Raw genomic sequence first — 11,284 nt, forward strand, 5'->3', positions numbered from 1 at the left:
ACTTTATTGGGTTCTCCTGTGAAATTTCTTGTAAATACAGTGAACCAGCCAATCAAATGACAGAAACCGAGAGCATCTACCAGATATACATATATCTACTATCATTGAATCCAAAATGTTAAAGCAGACTGCGTTTCCCAAACAGTGAAAAAACAAAAAGCAAACAAAATGCTGTTTTAAAATAGCGCTACTGAAACAATAAAACAAGTACAAAACAGATATAAAAAAAAATAAATCATAAATATAAATGATTTTTAAACATTTTGACGCCATGATTGCTTTAAGTTAATTATTTAAAGAGGACTATTGACAGAAGAGGCAATAAATGTCCACTTTGGTGCGGTTAAAGATCGGCGCAGTGTGTCATTTTGAGTGTTAAACCTTTTTATATCAATAAATATAAAATTTCCTTACAGACAAGTTAAGAAAAAAACATTGAAGTCGTCTTAGATTAGAAGCAATTAAAAGGAACAACCAATTAAAACACAAAAGCAGACACATTTTTATACAACAGGACAAAAATGCTTATTAAAAAGCGGGGCAGCTGAGCTAACAGTAAGATTGAAATCTTGACATGTTGGTTTGGAGTCAACCTGTTAATGATTCAAACCATGAAACGGTTTGATGCTCCAGTCAACTTTTCCTCCACTTGGAACTCTAATTATGTCTCAAATTTTGGTTTCAGTAGTAAAGCTTTTACGTCTCGTCTGATGACTCAGATTGCCTTAAATTGGTATTAAAATAGTTCGGATTAAGGTTTTATTAAGAAATAAACCAAAGAAAAATAAAAACAGAGGTACAACTCAACCTTAAACAGTTTGATCATTTTTACTGATTTAAGGATTAGAGATATAAAGGATGAGAAAATATGCCTTTGTCATTAGTGATAAAACTGTAGCACATATCAAGCGATAACAAACTGCAGCTTTTTCCATGAAGTTTCATTTAATCTGAGTTTAATTCACCACCATCATCAAAAGTGGGAACTTCTCCAACGAGTCCTAACTTCATCAGGTCGGATTCTTCTTTTTCAGGGAACTCTAAGACTCTCCTGTTCCAGTTTCCCCTCGTTTGAACTGTAATCAACAGAGAAAAAAAACATCACAAAGAACATTAACATCAAAAAAAAATGGACCTCCTGTAGAGGTCTGTCTCACGGTGGATCTGACAGAAAACACTCTGTTGTGGTGATAAAGGAATGTTAGGGGTAGTCCAAAATATCTTTCATTTATTTGTTATTTTTTTCTCTTTCTACTGTATGATAATCTCCAGAGATTCCAAAAAAGTAAAAAAAATAAAATAAAATCCGCTGGACTTTCTTTCCGAATTTGAAGACGTTTTGCTTCCCATCCAGGAAGCTTTTTCAAATCAAAATGAAAGAATTAGCTTTGAGTTCAAAGCTTTATAGAGCAGACCAAAAAAGCATCGTTCTGGCATAGAAAACATGCAAATTGATACAGAAGAACAGGTCCCCCTCTTAGGAATGGGATGAGATCTTTTGTTAGCCTGCAATACCCAATACTGCTCTGTGCCTCTGAATCGTTAGGGGCATTGTTGGCCTGGCTGACCAGGCGAAATGTTTTGGTCCCCATAGATCCAGTGTGGCTTCATTAAAAAGAAAATGCTTTTTAGAGTATTCTCAGTTAAAATTAAAAAGTAGTTATTAGTGGAAACCTTTAATGATAGAAAGAGCAGAAGCAAACTTTTAAAGTTCCATTTGGCTTCAATCAAGAAGAATCTGAACTTACCGCATTTTTCAGCAAGTTTCCAGATTTAACGAAGATGCTTGGTTTCTTGAAGGTCAGTTTGTGGGATTCAGTGCTGCTCTGCTGGGCGGTCTGTGGCTGAGAGGCCGGTTTAGGCTGAGCAGCAGCGGATGGAAGCGACGAGGGCTGAGACAGCGAATGAGACTGTGGCTGCAGGTAGCTCTGGCTCAGGTTTGGGGTGAAAGGCACTGATGAACTGTAAGGTTGGGATGGAATGTAGGGCTGGGAGGGGGTGTAGGGCTGGGAGGGGGTGTAGGGCTGGGGAGGGGTGTAGGGCTGGGGAGGTGTGTAACTTTGGGATGGGTTATAGGGTTGAGAAGGTGTGAATGATTGAGAGGGGGTGTAGGTTTGAGTTGGGGTGTAAGACTGGGGCAGGGAGAAGCTTGAAGTGGTTGTGAGAGGCTTTGTGCTTGGAAACGACAGGGGTGGCGAGGTGGAGTCAAGCAGGGTCGGTGGTGGAGGGGGAGGGAAGCTATCGTCGTCGTTTTTGCCATCGGGGCCCCCAAGGTCGTAGTGCCTCTTCCTGAGCTCCCCAAGACGGATTCGCTCCTGTTCCAGCTGGCTCTCAAGCTGCAGAACCTTCACCTGAGAAATCCAGACACAACAAGATCTTTGTCAGTGGTTCCTAAACAGAGACCTGAGATAAGATATGTTTTTAAATATAAAATCCACTTTTTAAAAATGAATAACGATGAACCAGCCTTATGATAAGCCTTTTTCGTGTTTGCATGAGCCGTTGTTTTAGTCTCTGCATTCTAACAATGCTTTTGACATAATTCTGGAACCCAAAGACGAATTGAACCAAATCAGCTCCTTATGCAATGAAATTATTCTTAATAATTTTATACTTTTCTAGAAAAAAAGCCAGGATTCTGAGATGAAAGTCAGAATTCTGACTTTTTTCACATATTATACTGAAATAAAATTTAAAAATCAGTTAATTTTTTTTTTTCCAGTGGCCCTATTCCTCCTCCGTAACATTAGGACATTATTCTGTAAAGTTAGGGAATGGTGGAAGTATTGGAATGTTTACATAAATCCAGATGTTCATGAATGTGATCATATCTGCAGTCTTTAATTGTGGAAGAGATCTTTTTTTTTTAGATAAAATAATATTTTATAAATAATGATGAATCAGTCTTTTGATGAATTTGGCTTTTAAAGGGAAATAACTGGCTTTTTCCTTTCAAAGTCTCTACTTTCTTAAATTGGGTGTGAAATAATTCTGCCACCTAAAGGCTGAATTAAACCAGGTTCACATTTTAAGAAAGAAATTATTTGTATTATTTTCAAACTTTATAGATTATTTGAACATTTGAAAAATTTTTGCTTCCATCAGTTACAATTATCCAACTGCAAACACTAACATAGGTTCTTAAGCAAATATTCATCAGCTGTGACCAAAATAGCTTTACCCATTACCTTACTCATTCTTTGAAGAGTTTTTAGCCATTAGTGATGATCTAGTATTGGATTTCTTTAAAACAAAAGAATCTTCCATGTTTAGATTCTTCTCTTCAGATTTAGATCAATAGTTATTTAGGTTATTGGTTATTCCACAGATCAATCAGGATTTTTAGGGACACCATCACCTTGATGGTCTCCTTATGCTTCCAGTAATAAAAAAAATACAATCTATAGTATTTAGGTCTACCTGAGCTTCCATTTCCTCTTTTTTGAGTTTGATCAATGACATGCCGGAGAAGTCCATCACACCTGCAACAGCAAATAAAAATATATGTTTGAAATTGAAACCCTCAATAATGATTGATGGATTAAAGACGAGGCCAGAGGCCTAAAATAGTGAAATGCAGGTTATGAAGCTGCTTCATTCTCCCTGAGCTCCTTCTCTCACCGTGGTCGGAGATCTGCTGCTGCCCATGCTTGGTGGAGGTGACGACCACTGCAGCCATGTCATTCACGTGCCGTGAGGCCTGCTGCAGCGTGTTCAGCTTCTTATTGCTGCGATCAGCCTTCACCTGGAATCACAGCAACATTTTGGCGTTAAACCTTTAAAATTAGAACTTTAATGGAGTTGCTGCTGTTAAGGTTTTATTTGCCAATGTATTTAGAGCCAACAAAGACACAGTTCCAGAGAGTTTTACAAGATATAACATAAAAGACATGAAATTAAATAAAAAAGTTCCATTTATTAATCCAACTGCATTTAGCAACTTTTTGAATATGCATTTAAAGGCAGAAATGTTTTGAAATATAGAGATGTTATTCTCATTCAGGCTTTGAGACGGCGAGAGAGAATAAGAATTTTGCTAATAACAGAAAACTTAATCAGAATGCAGCATAATTATTATCTATTTCCTTGTTCAGCTGACAGCTTCTGTCCATCATGGATCTACTTTTGTTAACAAATATGGAGAGAGCCTGCTCTTTTACTTAAGCCAGGCATACACTGTATGATTTTTTGCCCTTTTCGGGCCGACTTTCCAGTCATGCGAGAATCGGGGCCAACTTTCGGCCAGATCGTGCGTCATGTAGTGTACAGGGGTAATGAGGGGCGATCAGCCTCTTAAGACCACCTTCCGATCACGAATCGTGAGGTTGGGAGAAAATCAAATATGTTTGAAATACATTCTGCCGTTGTGGCTAAATTGCTCAGTGGGCAAACAAGGATTCTTCTTCTTCTTCCTCTCAGATGTAAACACAGCAGCATGGCGGGGGGCGAGTGAAATGGAGTTCTTTCTGTAAAATTAACAGAATGTAGTAGTTTGCTTAGCCATGTATTTGCCAAATACGTTGTCGCCTTTTCTTTTTAGGACCTTCAGCCACAAAATTGCCAAGGCAGCGCGTTTCATTCTAGTGAGCTATATATTCTCCAGAGCTGAGTCCGACATGGTTCTTAGTCGTACAGTATGAGCAGGTAGATCACATCAGAGTGTCAAATTGCAACAGTTTAAGAACATATATGGTGAGCTGTGAACTCACAGCTCACGATGTATGTGCAGCGCGACGCTCTCATGTGATCTACCTGCTCACACTGCATGACTAAAAAGCACGTCGGACACAGCTCCGCAGGGATATGGAGCTACTCTGACTCCTCTATCTAGAAGCCAAACAAATAGAAGGGGAATATTAAGCTCACTATAGTGAAACATGCAGCCTTGGCAATTTGTGCAAATTTGTGCTGAAAGCCATAAAAAGAAAAGGCAATGACATATTTGGAATAAAGACATGGCTGAGCAAACGTGGCTACTATGGTCTGTTAATTTTACAAACAGAACTGCATTTCACTCATTGCATCCCTGCCATGCTGCTGTGTTTACATCTGAGAGGAAAAACAAGAATCATTGTTTGCGCACTGAGCGATTCGCCCACAACCTCACAATTCCTGATCGGGAGGTGGTCGTGAGAGGCTGATCGTGCCTCGTAACCCTTTGTACATTACACCACTCACGATCGGGCTGAAAGACAGCCGGATCGAAAGATTCTGACACGACTGGAAAATCACCCCAAAAATCCTACAGTGTACACCCGGCTTTATGCAAGCCACGCTTATTTAAGAAAACACAATTCTAAGCATTGCATCTCCATACATAGACATGTGTTTTTCAGAGCTAGGTGTTGCTTATATTCCAGTGCTGTTATTTTTACCTTTGATGCTGCGACCAGCTGGGCAGTGCTTCCTGCGATCTCGTGGGAACAGGCAATGAGCTCCTCATATGAACCTTTTTCAGCCACGACCCGGTCAGCCGAGTCTCTGGAAGCAAAGACAGAACCACGCTAAACCTCATCATCATAATGTCCTTGACACACACGTTTGAGTCGGCAGGTTCAGATTCTTACAGCAGCTGAGTTGCACCCCAGCCCACAGCTTTGGATGCTGAGATGAGTCCTTCGGTCCAGCGAGAGTTTTTGGCATAAAACTCAGTAACAGATGCCGCCCCCTGCAGGAAAAATTAGAACATTGAATTTTAAATATTTCAGGAAAATAGGTTACTTTGTTTGTTATATATCAGCAATTTGTGCCTTGTTCACTAAACCAAATGCCAGATATAATTTCTAAAACTATGAGAGAGCATAGCTTATCATAATTATTGTAGATGAAGTAAAACGGTCAAAACACAATTCACAACAGAGGATATTTTAAGCAAAGAAATAGTTATATTTAATTAAATTTTCAAAACACTGAACAGAATGACCCCTCCTGGAACCGTAGTGGAGGGGTTTAAGTGCCTGGATGATCCCAGAGGCTATATTGTCGGGGGCTTAAATGACCCTGGAAAGGTCTCCCAAGGCAAAACGGCCCTGTGTGAAGGGCCAGACAAAGAGCTGTTCAACAATCCCTCATGATGAGCCACAAAATTAAGGTGGAAGAAGTCGCCTGGTAGGGCAGAGCCCGGGACCTCACTTTAAAACCAAGCTTGTTTGTCAGAGCGCGCCTGATGGCTGATTTCCTTCCCGTAGGAGAGAGAGAGGCCGGGATGTTGGATAGCAACTCATCCAGGGATTCCATCATTCTCCTGGGAATAGACCCCCAGCTCTAAACCGGGGTGGTGTTTCATTTTTGGACTTCAATACGACTCAAGGATTGTCCATGTTCATGCTTAAGAACGCCATTAGTGCACTTCGCACCAGGAAACCCTAGGCTGGAGGTTGATGACCGACTATGTAGTTATACTCGGGTAAAGAGAGGATCAGCTGTTCACTGATTGCAACTTGGTACCGAGTTCGATATCCTGGAAGAGGAGGAAGCCAGATAGCCTCGTGAGACCATCCTGATCTCGCGAGCTTTCAAGATTTCACTCGCTAATCAGTCTGGAAACTCTCTGTTGAAGAAAATTTGGAGCCGTTCACCAAACGAACGTCCAATCAGCGTTGGCTTTGAGGCGGGTTGAGGTGTGATGCAACGAGATGCGCGACAGTTCAGTCTAAAGAACACGGCAGCTTCAGCCGATGAAACTAGCGTTAGCGTGGCTATCGAGCAAGTTTTATTGGAATTACAGAGTATTTCTTCACTGAAAGAAGAGCAAAACACTGCTCTGGAGGCTTTTCTCAGAGGAAAAGATGTTTTTGCTCTTCTCCCGACTGGTTTCGGCAAGAGTTTGATCTATCAATTGGCTCCTCTTCGTCGTCGCTCTGTTAGTACGTCATATGCTTCGTAGATCTGATTGGTTTATTTGGCCCGTCTATCACCAACATAGGCCAATCAGCTAACCAGTATTTTCGCCCCTTCCCAAAATAACTTCTACGGAAGGTTTCCAGATGGATATGCGGAGCAAATCCATCTGGCGGAGTCAGGTTAGAAGCCAGACAGACTCACAAGGACCTTGCGAGTAGAGAGTGCCTGCTGGGAACACCTAGTGGAGCTCAGAGATATCTTTAACTCGCACCTCCGGGAGAGCTTCTCACAAACTCAGGAGGCTGGTGACATGGAGTCTGAGTTGGCCATATTCTCTGCCCCAACCCCTGAACTCACTGATGGACACCGGCAGTAAGAGATGCCATCAAGCTCTTTGTAAAAGTGGAGCAAGAGCTCTATCCACATTGCCAGCATTAAGTCAGACCTGTTCCCAGTGCACGTTTGATTCTGACAGGGCTGCCCTCCATCACCGGTCGTGTTCATAACCTTTATTGGCAGTATTAAGAGGAATATTCTTGTTGGCGGTCCAGCAGATTACGTCCCTAGTTTTTGTGGATGACGTGGCTCCTTCCTGCAAAGACCTACAGCATGCACTGGGGCAGTTCACAGCAGAGTATGAGGAATCAGCCACTCCTAATCTGAGGCCATGAATCCTGAAAGGAAGAAGGCGGCTTGACCCCTCCTGGTTGGAGGAAAGTTCTAGCCTCAAGTGGAGGAGATCAAGTATCTTGAGTCCTGTTTATGAGTGAGGAAAGAATGTAGAGGGAGATCGATAGGATTGGTGCAGGTGCTGCTCTAATGCAGACACTGCACCGGTCTGTTGTGGTGGAGACAGAGCTGAACAAAAAGGCAAGGCTCTTGATTTACTGTTCGATCTACATTCCTGTTCTCACTTATGGTCATGAAATCAGGATTGTGACTGAAAGAAAGAGATCCTGGATATAAGCAGCTGAAATTTAGTTTTCCCCACAGGGTGGCTGGGCTCTCTGATAGGAGCTTTTTTTGTCTTAACTTTTGAAGAAAAATGTCTTATTTCATTTAATCTTTAGGTTTTTATAGTAAAACTAGATTTCTATTTGTTGCAATATTTTTCTAAATTTTCAATAAACAGTTTCTATCTAAACTTTCACAAGAAGAAAATAATTTTTTTGATTCTTCTCCCTAAATTAACCCTGATCCAGAAGTAGTCCCTTAAAGTTTCAAAATGAAGATGCAGAAAATGACATAAATCTATTTAATAGGCATTTATCTGTTGATGTAACAGGAAGTCCGGTTTTAAGGTCTCTGCATCAGCCTTACAAGTTGTGTTGGAAAAACTCACCCTGCCTCCTTCCACAATGTCTTTCTGTAAGTCAGTGGCAGCTGTGACCAGGATGTGAATTGCCTGATGTGGATGAAGAACATGCATTTTATTAGTGTGCATCCATTAAGCTCAATTCACAGCAAGCAGCTTTGTTTATCTACCTTCATCAGATCTGAACAGGATCCCAGGATGCTGCAATGACAGAGAATAAAGATAAAACATCTATAGTTAACCTATATGTTACTAAATGTTTAATATTTGTTTACAAATTAGAGTTTGAACAATTTAGAGTGCACTGATTATTGATTATTATGATCATAATGAAGGAGGAAAATCTTCCAGAGCATCGTCATACCTCTGGTTGACCTCCAACTTTACGCCGCTGGTGTTGCTCTTTGCTTGGGACAGAATCTCCTAAAAGACGCAGAAAGAAAAAGGTTTCACAGCATCAGTGTCTGTAAATGTGTCAGGATTACATGTCCAGCTGGATTGGTTATCAGCTGGAGCCGTTAACAGATAATAAGTTTACATTTCCATAATCTAAACTTCCAGCTGAAAACTACAACAGCAATCTTCCTTACATCCATTCGCAGCACAGCATCCTCAATAGCAGTTGACGTAGCGACCATTTCTTTATCCACCATGCTTCCCAGCTCCTCTTTCAGCACATCCTGTCCTTTTGGGCGTAAATCCTAAACAAGAAATATAAAGTTAAAGCTGAAGTAGAACAAGTTTTAATTTGTACAATCATGTATTTTGACAATGATAATCACAGGTATTATTAGGAAAATAATGGAATCACAAGTTTTACTAAGCTTTACTATTAAATATAATACTTTGTTTAAAAAAAACTGCACTAATATTATCTGAACAAGAAGCTATAATGTCGAAAATGCAAAATTCCTGTAAATGATTGATCATCTATGAACTGAAGTTTTCATATTTTTAAAAGTTTCTCCTTTTTAGCTGGATCAAATAATCTGATTCAAGGTATTATGTCATGAAATGATGTAGGAGCAAATGTAAAACATAAATAGAAACATATTTATCTGTTTGGCATCATGTTATATTCAGCTGTAATTCAGCTTTAGAACTGAAACCACATCACTGATGCCCATTGCTGCATATATGCAGCAAACCCTTAGTGTTACTGTGAAGTTTAGGGGAAACTGAGACTCTTGCAAGAGAATGCAACACTCTCCCTTGGAACTATCCCACCCCTACACAAAAAAACTTTCTCTTACATGAACATTTGGAGGAAAAACAACTTGAGTTCATCAAGGTTATTCTCTGATGCCAATGAAATGATGCACAAACATCATTTCATAGGTATTACGAAGTATGAGTCAAAGCTGCTCCCCTCAGGTGCATCGCTGCTCCTGAGGTAATGGCTTAACTTGATTAACTTGATAGCTGGGAAAAATATTGCAATATATAGTGACGTTGCAATATTGTGATAGTATCATATTGGGACACAAGCATCATGATACGTATCGTATCGCAAACCCATGCCAATACTCAACCCTAGTGGAGGGGCATATTCTTGGCATTTAAACTTGATTTTTGCTGTTTAAATATTAATAGATACGTAAAAATAAATGAAACGATTACCATCCCAGTTTCCCAATTTCATCTTGATGGGTTGTTTTTTTTATGTTTATCTAGGAGCTGGAAATGTCCCCAGATTTGGTTTTAGCAACCTTAATCCAATCTAATCTTATTGATTACAATATCACAAAAATTAATACTGCAATTGTGCAGTAAGCTTAGTCAACCATAACAACTTTGTAAAAAACTGGATAGCAATAATCCAAAACCAAAAAAGCTTGATTTGTGAGGATCAGAGTTTATCACAGATACCAAATTTTAAATTTTGACAACACCATATGTTCTTCAGCATTAAACCTAAAGGTGAGTTTCATTTTCACGATCTGTTGCCTTCTTGTGGAGCCTTTTTGTTTTTTCTTAATCAAAGTCATGAACAATCATCTCTAGTAGTCAAGTCCACAATCAAGTCCCATTAAGCTTGTAAGTCCTGTTTGTCATAGTCGTTACTTGCTGTTAAAGCACCCCTCTTTTCACGACTACCTCACTCAGAGCAACACCAGACTTCTCAATCAGGAGAATTATTGCAAATTATTTTCAGTTGTTTCCCACCTGTCCCATGGCGAGGATGCGTTGAATAATGTAACGAATGGCGGCCGGATCGGCTCTCTGCAGATTGACCTGAGATTTCAGGTCATTCAGGTACTGCAGGCAGTTATTCGCACATTCCCGACAGCTGTCGGTTAAAGCTGTCAGAGAAGATCAAAGATCAGACGATCTATAGAGGACTGCAGCTGCAGCATGATGGTGTCTCTCTTACCATCAGCATGATCGATGGGAGCCGAGTGAGACGTTGCAGCGCCGTTAACGATGGTGTCTGCGGCGAGGTGGGAAAACTGGGTGACGGCCCTCAGCAGGCCACTTGCATCTGCAAAGCATTAAAAAGGAGTTTGGATTGAATGTGTGAGGCAAACATGTGAGCACACTGTGCATGTCTGACTTACCGTTTCTGTTCCCCAGATACATCATGTGGCTCTGCTGCATTTTATCAATAGAGCCCAGAGTGATCTCAGCTCGGTTTATCAAATAATCTGAAAGCACAGAAGGCCAAATGCTTTATATGTGGTTCAAAAGTGCAAAAGGTATAGATATGGGTTTTTTTTAAAACACAAAGTCTAGTTACTGCTGTGCTTCTGTTTATATTTCTTATATTGTAATTCTCAATGTTTTTTTTTTTTGTTTGTTTTTTTTACTTTGTGGGTTACCACACCTAGTAGGGAGTCCCCTAATAAAAGCTGGTGAAATTGGTTGCTTTTTAGAACACCTGGCAACATTTGACTTGCCTTAAGATGGCGAGTCAAATGGAGAATTATGGAGGATTTTACCACTTACTGATAGGTTGCAAAACCAGTTCAGTGTATATCTACACCGATGACAGTGATCATACAGGAGAGTGAACGTTCATATTTTACAAATAAATGTCCCACATTTTTATTAAGACTTTTTTGGTATTTTTTCTATTTTGGGCTTATACATAACGTATTCATTACGAGTCCAGAGCTTAAGTCCAAC

General features: G+C 40.1%; 1 protein-coding gene across 1 annotated transcript in view; it reads right to left on the reverse strand.

Annotated features, from left to right (window-relative positions):
• LOC107086061 (huntingtin-interacting protein 1-related protein-like) overlaps window positions 1-11,284 on the reverse strand; it is a 33,247-nt gene continuing 21,963 nt past the window's right edge. The window contains exons 22-34 of the mRNA XM_015376802.1: window positions 10,717-10,803; window positions 10,533-10,640; window positions 10,325-10,461; window positions 8,749-8,859; window positions 8,523-8,581; window positions 8,329-8,359; window positions 8,186-8,248; window positions 5,568-5,668; window positions 5,376-5,481; window positions 3,622-3,745; window positions 3,421-3,482; window positions 1,749-2,351; window positions 1-1,076 (exon numbers count right to left, since the gene is read on the reverse strand). Of these exons, the coding sequence (XP_015232288.1) occupies window positions 1,041-1,076; window positions 1,749-2,351; window positions 3,421-3,482; window positions 3,622-3,745; window positions 5,376-5,481; window positions 5,568-5,668; window positions 8,186-8,248; window positions 8,329-8,359; window positions 8,523-8,581; window positions 8,749-8,859; window positions 10,325-10,461; window positions 10,533-10,640; window positions 10,717-10,803 (1,628 nt within the window). The 3' untranslated portion in view covers window positions 1-1,040. The remainder of the gene's footprint in view (window positions 1,077-1,748; window positions 2,352-3,420; window positions 3,483-3,621; window positions 3,746-5,375; window positions 5,482-5,567; window positions 5,669-8,185; window positions 8,249-8,328; window positions 8,360-8,522; window positions 8,582-8,748; window positions 8,860-10,324; window positions 10,462-10,532; window positions 10,641-10,716; window positions 10,804-11,284) is intronic.

Source organism: Cyprinodon variegatus, unplaced genomic scaffold (genome assembly GCF_000732505.1).
Source record: "Cyprinodon variegatus isolate N-32 unplaced genomic scaffold, C_variegatus-1.0 Scaffold142, whole genome shotgun sequence".
In the NCBI taxonomy this organism is placed as follows: Eukaryota; Metazoa; Chordata; class Actinopteri; order Cyprinodontiformes; family Cyprinodontidae; genus Cyprinodon; species Cyprinodon variegatus.